Raw genomic sequence first — 15,366 nt, 5'->3', positions numbered from 1 at the left:
ATATAATTTTAACATATAGAAGTAGTTTGTAAACGTTATACAAGAGGTACATGTAAAGCTTTATGGATGTTTCCAGAAATGTGAGAAAATGTTACAAGATGCTGCCATCTTCCATTAATGGAAACTTCCAAAAATGTGTACTTCTGTCATATTTAGAGGCTCAGTATAATGTTCATTGTTTAGTTAAGGACAAGAACAACAACAAAAAAACACACACAAATAGAAAAATCAATAGTTCTAAAACCAACATGCTAAAAATGTACGTTACAGTATATTTGAAAATAAACATTTTTGAAAACATTACTAAGATTTCCTTAGAGTTTTCTTGGTTAGTTTCATAAACAGAAAATATATTATAGAAAATAAATCAGGATTTTAGCATATCCCCTCCGTTCCCACACTATTTTCTTTCCCAAAGGTAATCATTGTTTAAAATATGGCTTATGTATACATTTCTCTATCTCCATGTACATACTATCCAAAGTAAGATATGTTAGGGTATTTTAGATGAATATTTTATGATTTTTGTCCTTGCACTGTTTTAATCATAACTTCACAATATTATTGGCCTGCATATGCAGTTTTCACTCAGAGAGATTATTCCTTATTACCACAAATAGATCTACCTAACTTTTTAAAACTCTTCATAGTATTACATAGTGTGGCTGCTGCTGCTGCTAAGTCACTTCGGTCGTGTCCGACTCTGTGTGACCCCATAGACGGCAGCGCACCAGGCTCCCCCGTCCCTGGGATTCTCCAGGCAAGAACACTGGAGTGGGTTGCCATTTCCTTCTCCAGTGCATGAAAGTGAAAAGTGAAAGTGAAGTCGCTCAGTCGTGTCCGACTCTTTGCGACCCCATGGACTGCAGCCTACCAGGCCCCTCCATCCATGGGATTTTCCAGGCAAAAGTACTGGAGTGGGGTGCCATTGCCTTCTCCACATAGTGTGGCTAGGAGCATGTAATAAAGGTTATCATTCCACTATTGATGGCCCTTCTGACTCTTTCCCATTTACAAACAAAGCTCCATGGACCATCTTTCTACTACTTAATTTTGCATATTGCTTACACAACACACCATATGCTTATAGTGCACTAATTACTATTCTAAGTGGGTTTTTTCCTTCCATTCATACTGAGATATAATTGGCACACAGCCCTGTATAAACTTAAGGTGTATAGCACAATACATGGGCTTCCCTGGGGTTCAGCTGGTAAAGAATCTGCCTGCAATGTGGGAGACCTGGGTTGGATCCCTGCGTTGGGACAATACCCTGAACAAGGGAATGGCTACCCACACCAGGATTCTGGCCCAGAGAATTCCATGGACTGTATAGTCCATGGGGTCACAAAGAGTCACATAATATATCATGAAATGATTACCACAAAAAGTTTAATGAACATCCATTACCTCATACAGATATAAAATAAACAGAAAAAAGTATTTTTCCCTTGTGATGAGAACTCAGGATTTGCTCTTTTAACATTTTCAGGTAACATCAGCAGGAGTAATTATAGTAATCATTAGGACATTACATTCCTAGGATTTATTTATAACTGGAAGTTTGTTCCTTTTTTTTTACCACTTTCATCCAATCCCTCCCTACCCTCGATAACCACAAATCTGATCTCTTTTTCTATCAGTTTGGTATATATATACATAGTTTTTGAAGTATAATTGACATAAAACATGTATCAGTTATTGGTGAACAACATAGTGGTTTGACATTTTCATACATTACAAAATGATCAGCACAACACGTCTAGGTACATTGTCTCTGTACAAAGATATTACATTACTATTGACTATATTTTCATGTTCTACATTTAATTTCCCTTACTCATATGTTTTGTCACTGTAACTTTGTTAATTTTCCTCACCTATTTCACTCATTCCTTGCCCTCCCCTCTGGCAATCAATCACCGGTTTTTCATCTGTGGTTTTTTTTTTTTTTTTTCTGTTTGATGGTTTGTTTGTTTCATTTTCAAGATTCCACATATAAGTGAAATTGTATGGTATTTGTCTTTTTCTGTTTGACTTTTTTCACTTAGCATAATACCTTCTAGGTCCATCCATGTGGTCGCAAATAGCAAGAATTCATTCTTTTTTTATGGCTGAGTAATATTCCATTGTATATACCACATTTTCTCTATCCACTCATCTATCCATGGCCACTTAGGTTGCTTCCATTTCTTGGCTATTGTGAATAATGCTGCAATGAGCATAGGAGTGTAGATGCCTTTTTGAATTAGTATTTCCTTTTTTCACCCTTTGGAAAAATACCTAGGAGTGGAATTGCTGCCACTGGAATGTTTACTGTCATGGTTCTATGATTTGACTTCTTTTTTTTTTTTCCAGATTCCACATATAAATGATACCATGCAATATTGGGGGCTTCCCTGGTGGCTCAGTGGTAAACAATTTGCCTGCCAATGCAGGAGATGTAAGTTCAATCCCTGGGTCAGGAAGATATCCTGGAGAAGGATATGGCAACCCACTCTAGTATTCTTGCTGGGAAATCCTATGGACAGTGGAGCCTGGCAGGCTACAGTCCATGGGGGTCACAAAATTAGTCAGATATGACTGAGCAACTCAGTCAGCTCAGTTCAGTTGCTTAGTTGTGTCCGACTCTTTGCGACCCCATGGACTGCAGCAAGCCAGGCCTCCCTGTCCGTCACCAACTCCTGGAGTTTACTCAAACTCATGTCCATTGAGTCGGTGATGCCATCCAACCATCTCATCCTCTGTCGTCCCCTTCTCCTCCTGCCTTCAATCTTTCCCAGCATCAGGGTCTTTTCAAATGAGTCAAGTTCTTCATATCAGGTGGCCAAAGTATTGGAGTTTCAGCTTCAACATCAGTCCTTCCAATGAACATTCAGGACTGATTTCCTTTAGGATGGACAGATTGTATCTCCTTGCAGTCCAAGGGACTCTCAAGAGTCTTCTCCAACACCATGGTTCAAAAGCATCAATTCTTCAGTGCTCAGCTTTATTTATAGTCCAACTCACACATCTATACATATCTGACTCATATGTATCTGACTCATTTTGTGACCCCCATGGACTGGAAAAACTATAGCCTTGACTAGATGGACCTTTGTTGACAAAGTCATGTCTTTGCTTTTTAATATACTATTGAGGTTGGTCATAACTTTCCTTCCAAGGAGTAAGCGTCTTTTAATTTCATGGCTGCAATCACCATCTGCAGTGATTTTGGAGCCCAGAAAAACAAAGTCAGCCATGGTTTCCACTGTTTCCCCACCTATTTGCCATGAAGTGATAGGACCGGATGCCATGATCTTAATTTTCTGAATGTTGAGCTTTAAGCCAACATTTTCAGTCTCTTTCACTTTCATCAAGAGGCTCTTTATTTCTTCTTCACTTTCTTCCATAAAGGTGGTGTAATCTGCATATCTGAGGTTATTGATATTTCTCCGGGCAATCTTGATTCCAGCTTGTGCTTCCTCCAGCCCAGCGTTTCTCATGATGTATTCTGCATCTAAGTTAAATAAGCAGGGTGACAATTTACAGCCTTGACATACTCCTTTTCCTATTTGGAACCCATCTGTTGTTCCATGTCCAGTTCTAACTGTTGCTTCCTGACCTGCATACAGATTTCTCAAGAGGCAGGTCAGGTGGTCTGGTATTCCTATCTCTTTCAGAATTTTCTACAGATTATCGTGATCCATGTAGTCAAAGGCTGTGGCATAGTCATTAAATCAGAAATAGATGTTTTTATGGAACTCTTGCTTTTTCGATGATCCAGCAGATGTTGGTAATTTGATCTTTGGTTCCTCTGCCTTTTCTAAATCCAGCTCGAACATCTGGAAGTTCATGGTTCAACTAAACATCAACAAAATGTAATATCTGTCTTTATCTGGCATATTTCACTTAGGACAATGCCTTCAAGTTCCCTCCAAGTTACTGTAAATGGCAGGATTTCCTTCTTTCTGATGGCTGAACCATGAGATTTCCATTGTATGTACACATACTACTACTTCTTTGTTCATTCACTCATTGATGGATGCGTAGGTTGTTTCCATATATTCCCTATTGTGAATAATGCTGCAATGAACATAAGAGTGCATACATCTCTGTGATATTCTGTTGTCATTTCCTTTGGATGCAGCTACCTAAGTGTGGTATTGCTGGATCACACAGAACTTTAAAAAACTTTTTTTTTTGAAGAAATTTCATACTGTTTTCCAAAATTGTTGCATGAATATACATTTCTACTAACAATGCACAAAGGTTCCCTTTTCTCCACATTCTCACAAACATTTGTTTTCTCCTGTCCTTTTATTTAAAGATATTGCTGTATCGAATTTTGTTGTTTTCTGTCAAACATGAACATGAATCAGCCATAGGTATACATATATCCCCTCCCTTTTGTACCTCCCTCCCTTGTCCCTCTCCATTCCACCCTTCTAGGTTGATACAGAGCCTCTGTTTGAGTTTCCTTAGCCATACAGCAAATTCCCATTGGCTATCTATTTTACATATGGTAATGTAAGTTTCCATGTTACTCTTTCCATACATCTCACCCTCTCCTCCCCTCTCTACATGTCCATAAGTTTATTCTCTATGTCTGCTTCTCCATTGTTTTCCTGTAAATAAATTCTTCAGGACTATTTTTCTAGATTCCATATATATGTGTTAGAATATGATATTTATCTTTCTCTTTCTGACTCACTTCACTCTGTATAATAGGTTCTAGATTCATCCACCTCATTGGAACTGACTCAAATGTGTTCTTTTTTATGGCTGAGTAATATTACATTGTGTATATGTACCACAACTTCTTTATCCATTCATCTGTCGATGGATATCTAGGTTGCTTCCATGTTCTAGCTATTGTAAATAGTGCTACAGTAAACAATGGGATACTTGTGTTTTTTTCAACTTTGGTTTCCTCAGGGTATATGCCTACAAGTGGGATTGCTGGGTCATATAGTGGTTTTATTCCTAGTTTTTTAAGGAATCTCCATAACATCTTCCATAGTGGCTGTATCAATTTACTTTCCCACCAACAGCACAAGAGAGTTCCCTTTTCTCCACACCCTCTCCAGAATTTATTGTTTGTAGACTTTTTGATGATGGCTGTTCTGACAGATGTGAGGTGATATCTCATTGTAGTTTTGATTTGCCGTTCTCTAATAATGAGCGACATTGAACATCTTTTCATGTGTTTGTTAGCCATCTGTTTATCTTCTTTGGAGAAATGTCTGTTTAGGTCCTTTTCCCACTTTTGATTGGGTTGTTTTTCTGGCATTGAGTTGTATGAGGCTGCTGGTATATTTTGGAAATTAATCCTTTGTCAGTTGTTTCATTTGCTATTATTTTCTCCCATTCTGAGGGCTGTCTTTTCACCTTGCTTATAGTTTTCTTTGCTGTGCAAAAGCTTTTAAGTTTAGTCAGGTCCCACTTGTTTACTTTTGTTTTTATTTCCGTTACTCTAGGAGGTGGGTCATAGAGGAGCTTGCTTTGATTTATGTCATCGAGTGTTCTGCCTATGTTTTCCTCTAAGAGTTTTATAGTTTCTGGTCTTACATTTATATCTTTCATCCATTTTGAGGTTATCTTTGTATATGGTGTTAGGAAGTGTTCTAATTTCATTCTTTTACATGTAGCTGACCAGTTTTCCCAGCATCGTTTATTGAAGAGGCTGTCTTTGCTCCATTGTATGTTCTTGCTTCCTTTGTCAAAAATAAGGTACCCATAAGTGAAAGGGTTTATTTCTGGGCTTTCTGTCTTGTTCCATTGGTCTATATTTCTGTTTTTGTGCCAGTACCATACTGTCTTGATGACTGTAGCTTTGTAGTATAATCTGAAGTCAGGAAGATTGATTCCTCCAGTTCCATTCTTCTTTCACAGGACTGCTTTGGCTATTTGGGGGCTTTTCTGTTTCCATATGAACTGTGAATTTTTTTGTTCTAGTTCTGTGAAAAATGCCACTGATAATTTAATAGGGATCACATTGAATCTGTAGGTTGCATTTAGTAGTATAGTCATTTTCACAATATTGATTCTTCCTACCCAGGAACATGGAATATCTCCCCCTCTGTTTATGTCATCTTTGCTTTCTTTCATTAGTGTCTTGTAATTTTCTGTGTACAGTTCTTTTATCTCCTTACCTAACTTTATTACTAGATATTTAATTCTTTTTGTTGTAATGGTAAATGGGATTGATTCCTTAATTTCTCTTTCTGATTTTTCATTGTTAGTATATAGAAATGCAAGTGATTTCTGTGTATTGATTTTGTATCCTGCAACTTTGCTAAATTCACTCATTAGCTCTAGTAATTTTCTGATACTATCTTTAGGGTTTTATATGTACAGTATCATGTCTTCTGCAAACAGTGACAGTTTTACTTCTTTTCTGATCTGGATTCCTTTTCTTTTTCTTCTTTGATTGATGTAGCTAGGACTTCCACAACTATGTTGAATAATAGTGATGAAAGTGGACACCCTTGTCTTGTTCCTGGTCTTAGGGGGAATGCTTTCAGTTTTTCACCATTGAGAATAATGTTTCCTGTAGCCTGATCATATATGCCATTTACTTCTTGAGATAGGTTCCTTCTATGGTCGGTTTTTGAAGAGTTTTAAACACAAATGGGTGCTGAATTTTGTCAAAGGCTTTTTTTGGCATCTATTGAGATGATCATATGGTTTTTATCTTTCAATTTGTTAATATGGTGTATCACATTGATTGATTTGCATATATTGAAGAATACCTGCATTCCTGGAATAAACCCAACTTGATCACGGTGTATGAGCTTTTTGATGCATTGCTGAATTCTGTTTGCTAAAATTTTGTTGAGGATTTTTGCATCTATGTTCATCAGTGATATTGGCTTGTAGTTTTCCTTTTTTGTGTTGTCTTTGTCTGGTTTTGATATCAGGGTGATGGTGGCCTCGTAGAATGAGTTTGGAAGTGTTCCTTCCTCTGCAATTTTTTGAAAGAGTTTTAGAAGGCTAGGCATTAGCTCTTCTCTAAATGTTTGTTAGAAGTCTCCTATGAAGGCATCTTGTCCTGGGCTTTTGTTTTTTGGGAGATTTTTAAAATCACAGCTTCTATTTCAGTTCCTGTAATTCAGTTCCTGTAATTATCCAGAATCTATTTCTTCCTGGTTCAGTCTTGGAAGATTGAACTTTTCTAAGAATCTGTGCATTTCTTCCAGGTTATCCATTTTATTGCCATATAGTTGTTGATAACACTCTCTTATAATCCTTTGTATTTCTGCATTGTCTGTTGTAACCTCTCCTTTTTCATTTCTAATTTTGTTGATTTGATTCTTCTCTCTTTTCTTGATGCATCTGGCTAAAGGCTTGTTAATTTTGTATATCTTCTCAAAGAACCTGCTTTTAGTTTTATTAATCTTTACTATTGTTTCTTTCATTTCTTTTTCATTTATTTCTGCTCAGACTTTGTATGCTTCCTTCTACTAATTTTTTTTTTTTGTTCTTCTTTTTCCAGTTGTTTTAGGTGTAAAGTTAGGTTGTCTATTCAATGTTTTTCTTTTTTCTTGAGGTAGCATTGTATTGCTATAAACTTCCCTGCTTTTGCTGCATCCCATAGGTTTTTAGTTATTATGTTTTCATTGTCCTTTGTTTCTAGAAATTTTTTGATTTCCCTTTTGATTTCTTCAGTAACCTGTGGGTTATTTAGAAATGTGTTGTTTAGTCTCTACGTGTTCCTGTTTCTTATGGTTTTTTCTTATAATTGATATCTAGTCTCATAGCATTGTGGTCAGAGAAGATGCCTGATACGATTACAATTTTCTTAAATTTACTGAGGTTTGATTTGTGACCCACGATGTTGTCTACCCTGGAGACTGTTCCATGTGCACTTGAGAAGAAGGTGTATTCTTCTGCATTTGGATGGAATGTCCTGAAGATATCAATGAGATCCATCTCATTTAATGTATCATTTAAGACTTGTGTTTCCCTTTTAATTTCTGTTTTGATGATCTGTCCACTGGTGTGAGTGGGATGTTAAAGTCTCCTACTATTATTGTGTTCCTATCAATTTCTCCTTTTATGTCTGTTAGTGTTTGTCTTACATATTGAGGTGCTCCTATGTTGGGTGCCTAGGTATTTACAATTTATTCTTCCTCTTGGATTGATCCCTTGATCATTATGTAGTGTCCTTCCTTATTTCTTGTAAACTTCTTTATTTTAAGGACTATTTTGTCTGATATGAGGATTGCTACTACAGCTTTCTTTTGCTTCCCATTTGCATGGAATATATTTTTCCATCCTCTCCCTTTCAGTCTATATGTGTCTTGAGGTCTGAGGTGGGTTTATTGTAGACAGCATATGTACGGGTCTTGTTTTTGTATCCATTCAGCCAGTCTGTGTCTTTTGCTTGGAGCATTAATCTGTTTACATTTAAAGTAATTATTGATATATATGTTCCTATTGCCATTTTCTTAATTGTTTGGGGTTGATTTTGTAGATCTTTTTTCTTCTCTTGTATTTCTTGACTATATAAGTCCCTTTAACATTTGTTGTAAAGCTGGTTTGGTGGTACTGAATTCTCTTAACTTTTGCTTGTCTGAAAAGCTTTTGCTTTCTCCATTAATTTTGAATGAGATCCTTGCTGGGTACAGTAATCTTGGTTGTAGATTTTTCCCTTTCAGCACTTTAAATATATCCTGACATTCCCTTCTGGCCCGCAGAGTTTCTGCTGAAAGATCAACTGTTAAGCATATGGGGTTTCCCTTGTATGTTACTTGTTGCTTCTCCCTTGCTGCTTTTACTATTCTTTCTGTTTAGTCTTTGTTAGTTTGATTAGTATGTGTCTTGGCATGTTTCTCCTTGGTTTTATCTTGTATGGGACTCTTGGTGCCTCTTGGACTTGATGGAGTATTTCCTTTTCCATGGTAGGAAAATTTTCTACTCTTCTCTCTTCAAAAATTTTCTCATACCCTTTCTTTTTTTATTTTTGAGAAAATTTTTGAAAAGATTAGAGCTGAAAATTTTCCCGTACCCTTTCTTTTTCTCTTCTGCTCCTGGGACCCCTATAATTCGAATGCTGGTGACTTTGATGTTGTCCCAGAGGTCTCTGAGACTATCCTACGTTCTTTTCTTTTTTTTACTTTATTTGATCCGTTCTTCTGCTTCAGATATTCTGCTGTTGATTCCTTCTGGAGTATTTTTAATTTTGGTAATTGTGTTGTTTGTCTCTCTATCTCCTGTCTTTATTGATGATATTCTAACAGATACAATGTGATAATCTATTGTAGTTTTAATTTGCATTTCCTGGATGATTAGTCATGTTGAGGACCTTTTTATGTACCTGTTGGCTAAAGCTATAAAATTCTTAGAAGAAACAAAGGGGGAAGTTTCATGACATTGGATTTGGCAATGATTTCTTAGATATGTCACCAAAAGTATAGGTAACACGATAAAAAATACATGAATTAGTCTTCATTACAATTAAAAACTTTTGTGTATCAAAGATACTATTAATAGAATGAAAAGACAATCTACGGAAAGGGAGAAAACAGTTGAAATTCATGTATTTTTAAATATATTTTATCTAGAATATATAAAAAATCCTCTATCAGATCAGATCAGATCAGTCACTCAGTCATGTCTGACTCTTTGTGACCCCATGAATTGCAGCACGCCAGGCCTCCCTGTCCAACACCAACTCCTGGAGTTCACTGAAACTCATGTCCATCAAGTCAGTGATGCCATCCAGCCATCTCATCCTCTCGTCCCCTTCTCCTCCTGCCCCCAATCCCTCCGAGCATTAGAGTCTTTTCCAATGAGTCAAGTCTTCACATGAGGTGGCCAAAGTACTGGAGTTTCAGCTTTAGCATCATTCCTTCCAAAGAAATCCCAGGGCTGATCTCCTTCTGAATGGACTGGTTAGATCTCCTTACAGTCCAAGGGACTCTCCAGAGTCTTCTCCAACACCACAATTCAAAAGCATCAACTCTTCAGCGCTCAGCTTTCTTCACAGTCCAACTTTCACATCCATACATGACCACTGGAAAAACCATAGCCTTGACTAGACGGACCTTTGTTGGTAAAGTAATGTCTCTGCTTTTGAATATGCTATCTAGGTTGGTCATAACTTTCCTTCCAAGGAGTAAGCATCTTTTAATTTCATGGCTGCAGTCACCATCTGCAGTGATTTTGGAGCCCAGAAAAATAAAGTCTGACACAGTTTCCACTGTTTCCCCATCTATTTCCCATGAAGTGGTGGGACCGGATGCCATGATCTTCGTTTTCTGAATGTTGAGCTTTAAACCAACTTTTTCACTCTCCTCTTTCACTTTCATCAAGAGGCTTTTGCGTTCCTCTTCACTTTCTGCCATAAGGGTGGTGTCATCTGCATATCTGAGGTTATTGATATTTCTCCCAGAAATCTTGATTCCAGCTTGTGTTTCTTCCAGTCCAGCGTTTCTCATGATGTACTCTGCATATAAGTTAAATAAACAGGGTGACGATATACAGCCTTGATGTACTCCTTTTCCTATTTGGAACCAGTCTGTTGTTCCATGTCCAGTTCTAACTGTTGCTTCCTGACCTGCACACAAATTTCTCAAGAGGCAGATCAGGTGGTCTGGTATTTCCATCTCTTTCAGAATTTCCCTCAGTTTATTGTGATCCACTCAGTCAAAGGCTTTGGCATAGTCCATAAAGCAGAAATAGATGTTTTTCTGGAACTCTCTTGCTTTTTCCATGATCCAGCAGATGTTTGCAATTTGATCTCTGGTTCCTCTGCCCTTTCTAAAACCAGCTTGAACATCAGGAAGTTCATGGTTCACATATTGATGAAGCCTGGCTTGGATAATTTTGGGCATTACTTTATATATATAAAGATATATTTATGTATATATACCAAGGGAACACTTCATGCAAAGATGGACTCGATAAAGGACAAAAATGATATGGACCTAACAGAAGCAGAAGATATTAAGAAGAGGTGGCAAGAATACACAGAAGAACTGTACAAAAAAGATCTTCATGACCCAGATAATCATGATGGTGTGATCACTCACCTAGAACCAGACATCCTGGAATGTGAAGTCAAGTGGGCCTTAGAAAGCATCACTACGAACAAAGCTAGTGGAGGTGATGGAATTCCAGTGGAGCTATTTCAAATCCTGAAAGATGATGCTGTGAAAGTGTTGCACTCAATATGCCAGCAAATTTGGAAAACTCAGCAGTGGCCACAGGACTGGAAAGGGTCAGTTTTTATTCCAATCCCAAAGAAAGGCAATGCCAAAGAATGCTCAAACTACTGCACAATCGCACTCATCTCACACACTAGTAAAGTCATGCTCAAAATTCTCCAAGCCAGGCTTCAGCAATACGTGAACCATGAACTTCCAGATATTCAAGCTGGTTTTAGAAAAGGCAGAGGAACCAGAGATCAAATTGCCAACATCTGATGGATCATCGAAAAAGCAAGAGAGTTCCAGAAAAACATTTATTTCTACTTTATGGACTATGCCAAAGCCTTTGACTGTGTGGATCACAATAAACTGTGGAAAATTCTGAAAGAGATGGGAATACCAGACCACCTGATCTGCCTCTTGAGAAACCTGTATGTAGGTCAGGAAGCAACAATTCGAATTGGACATGTAACAACAGACTGGTTCCAAATAGGAAAAGGAGTTCGTCAAGGATGTATATTGTCACCCTGCTTATTTAACATATATGCAGAGTACATCATGAGAAACACTGGGCTGGAGGAAGCATTAGCTGGAATCAAGATTTCCGGGAGAAACATCAATAACCTCAGATATGCAGATAACACCACCCTTATGGCAGAAAGTGAAGAGGAACTGAAGAGCCTCTTGATGAAAATGAAAGAGGAGAGTGAAAAAGTTGGCTTAAAGCTCAACATTCAGAAAACGAAGATCATGGCACCTGGTCCCACCACTTCATGGGAAATAGATGGGGAAACAGTGGAAACAGTGTCAGACTTTATTATTTGGGGCTCCAAAATCACTGCAGATGGTGACTGCAGCCATGAAATTAAAAGACGCTTACTCCTTGGAAGGAAAGTTATGACCAACCTAGACAGCATATTCAAAAGAAGAGATATTACTTTGCCAACAAAGGTCCGTCTAGTCAAGGCTATGGTTTTTCCAGTAGTCATGTATGGATGTGAGAGTCGGACTGTGAAGAAAGCTGAGTGCCAAAGAATTGATGCTTTTGAATTGTCGTGTTGGAGAAGACTCTTGAGAGTCCCATGGACTGCAAGGAGATCCAACCAGTCCATTCTAAAGGAGATCAGCCCTGGGATTTCTTTGGAAGGAATGATGCTAAAGCTGAAACTCCAGTATTTTGGCCACCTCATGTGAAGACTTGACTCATTGGAAAAGACTCTGATGCTGGGAGGGATTGGGGGCAGGAGGAGAAGGGGACGACAGAGGATGAGATGGCTGGGTGGCATCACCGACTCGATGGGCATGAGTTTGAGTGAACTCCGGGAGTTGGTGATGGACAGGGAGGCCTGGCATGCTGCAATTCATGTGGACGCAAAGAGTCAGACATGACTGAGTGACTGAACTCAACTGAACTGAACTGATATATATGTTTATAATATATAAAGAATTCTACCTATGTAAAGAATAAAGATGTTCAAACTAACATTATTAGGGAAATGCAAATCAAAACCATAATGACAGAACTTCACACCCCTTATGAACTAAAAAAAACCCAGAAAACAAGGGTTGGCAAAAATTTGGAGAAACTGAAACCCTGTGTATTGCTAGTAGGAATGGGAAATGTGTAGCCACTATCAGAAAGAGAATATCAGTTCTTCAAAATTAAACAGAATTTCTACCTGTTTTGGCAATTCCATTTATAGGTATATAATCAATAGAAGTGAAAGCAGGGTATTGAAGAGATATTTATTCACATACTTATGTCCACAGTAGCATTATCCACAATAGCCAAAAGGTGGAAGAAATTCAAGTGTCCATCGACACATGAATGGGTAAACGAAATATCACATATCCATAAAGTGAAATATTATTCAGCCTTTAAAAGGATGGAAATTCTGACACATGCTACAGCATGAACCTGAAGACATGCTAAGTGAAATAAGACAATCTCAAAGAGAAACACTTCAGATTCTTATATGACATACCTGGAGTAGTCAAGGTTTCCAGACAGAAAAGCAAAATGGTAGTTGCCAGCAGCAAGAAGGGAATGGGGAGTTAGTGTTTAATTGGTGCAGTTTCAGTTGGGGAGGATGAAAATGTTCTGGAGATGAATAGTGGTAGTGATTGCACAACACTGTAAATGCATATAGAAATGTACATTAAAAAATGGTTAAAACCATAAATTTTGTATATTTTATAATTAAAGAAACCAATAAAATTTTTGAGTTTAAAAACAATCTAGAGCAAAACTACTAGGTTACAACAACAGTACGGACATGGGCAGGAGACAGTCAGAATTTGTGTGTTGTAGAATCTTTTTAATATTCGGGAGGAGGTTATAGATGTTGCTTAACTTTGGACTTTATAAATTATATACACTAAAATGTTGAGCATAACCAATGAAAATAAAATGTATGATTTCCAAACGTGTCAAGGCAAATTTCTAAGTAGAATGTACTATTATGATAGACTATATTATTGACTGGTTATTATTTATATCCTAGTAAAATCCATGGCAAAAATAGACATCAACTTTTAGAAAGAAAAGAAGGATAAAATTTAGACTGGGGCTTTAAACTGTACCCCAAACACTATTCCTTCAAAAATGTTCACATATGAAGATATATACTGTAGGGACACAAATTATTCTCTATGCTTTATGTTTGAAATACAATTTTTAGAGATTAAGAATACAAAACCTATTAAACATTGTATTAAAATATTTTGTGATTATTCATTATCAGGAGGAAGGCCAATCTTCAAACTTGAAAGAAATAAAATTGATCACAAAGTGTGAAGGGTGAAAAATACATATATATCACTCTCCAATATTCTCAAATTCTAACTAAATTCACAAGATAAAAACTTTACCTTCAGCAAATACAATGCTAGTGTATTTCTACAAGAAAATAAATAAAGAGAAGAAGAAACTTAATGCAAAAGGTAAAGAAAATGAACAAGAAAGAAAAAAGTATGTCCAATCAAAATAAGGCTTTAAAATTAACATAAAAGGAAAGTTCCCTAAACTGCCCAGTCAGTCAGATGTGGTGAAAACAGTATAATTCTAATCTTTGCTTACTTTGGCACTGTCCTTCAATAGAGTACTTGCTATGTATCGTACACATAGAAAAAAAATCATTCTTTTCACAAGCCTGGAATTTTTCCTAAAAGACTAATCCAGAAGGAAGAAAAGACTTACATTTAGGAAGACAGTCTTTGCAATATTTACAATGTAAATTGGAAGCTCCCAATTGCCCTATAGTTACTCAATTAATTGTGCATTCCTTTTTAATGACAACCATGAAGATGCCACAGTACCAAAGGAAAAGCTAATGAGATATTATAAAGAAATAGGGGGAAAGTGCAACAGAGAAGCAAGAACGTAAGAATGCAAAATCAGGTCTGGTCTAGGAAGAAGTGAATGAAACACCCTCCGGAGAGCAAAATTTAGGCTGGATACCAAAAAACTCAATAGCCATGATAAAAAATATTTCAAAAAGGCAAAATTAGTGTGAAAACATCTATAATAAAACTTCAAAATTTTAAGTAAAAACCGAATCTGTCCTCTCCCTTGCACTATCCTGAGCGTGGCACACGTGCCTCTCCCCAGTTCAAGCTTAAAAATCCTGGCTTTGTTTAAATCGATACGATTTTCATCAAGAGTACTTTTGCACTGATTTTTAAATTAAAAAAAAATACTGGATTAAACTATCATTTTCTCAAATGGAAAGCTCCCTTAAATCTTGCACCCCAGGCGAGGAGCTCTACTCACCCTAGTCCCAGCCCTGCGCAAAGCTTTGGTGACAAGTATGCGTTAGAGTGAGAGTGGTTTTCATTTCTTGAACGTGTAAACTTTACGTGTATTTTAAAATCCAAACTCTTAAGTGCGGTTCCCCACAACCTTCAGCAGAGGAGAGGCCCAAACTCTGCGGCTGAGGGGGCGCGTCCTGACAGGGGTTGTCGGAGGTTTAGGCGACCGCCTTAGGGCCTCACCATGAAGCGCAAGTTAGCCCCTCGGGGCAAGACGTTGCCCCGGAGCTCATTGTGGAGGTTCACGTACTCATTGATAAACGTTACGTCCTCCTCGTCAGGCAAAAGATGCGCTTTCAAACCGGAACCCAGCAGTAGCAGCCAGAACTCACACAGACACATCTTCCAAATGCCCGTCTGCGTCAAAGGAAACCATCGGGCGTACCACTCCACGGAGAAGGGCAGTGCCTCCATAGTCCAC

The 15,366-nt window shown here is 37.6% G+C and overlaps 1 protein-coding gene across 3 annotated transcripts in view; it reads right to left on the bottom strand.

The window, feature by feature from the left end:
- GLIPR1L2 (GLIPR1 like 2) overlaps positions 1–15,366 on the bottom strand; it is a 45,679-nt gene extending 30,313 nt beyond the window's left edge. For all 3 annotated transcript variants that reach the window (XM_070788837.1, XM_070788835.1, XM_070788836.1), the window contains exon 1: positions 15,129–15,366. In XM_070788837.1, the coding sequence (XP_070644938.1) occupies positions 15,129–15,359 (231 nt within the window). In that variant the 5' untranslated portion in view covers positions 15,360–15,366. The remainder of the gene's footprint in view (positions 1–15,128) is intronic.

The sequence above is a fragment of the Bos indicus genome, chromosome 5 (genome assembly GCF_029378745.1).
Source record: "Bos indicus isolate NIAB-ARS_2022 breed Sahiwal x Tharparkar chromosome 5, NIAB-ARS_B.indTharparkar_mat_pri_1.0, whole genome shotgun sequence".
NCBI lineage: Eukaryota > Metazoa > Chordata > Mammalia > Artiodactyla > Bovidae > Bos > Bos indicus.
Note: the sequence above shows the minus strand (reverse complement) of the source record. Positions and strands in the feature narration are given on the sequence as shown.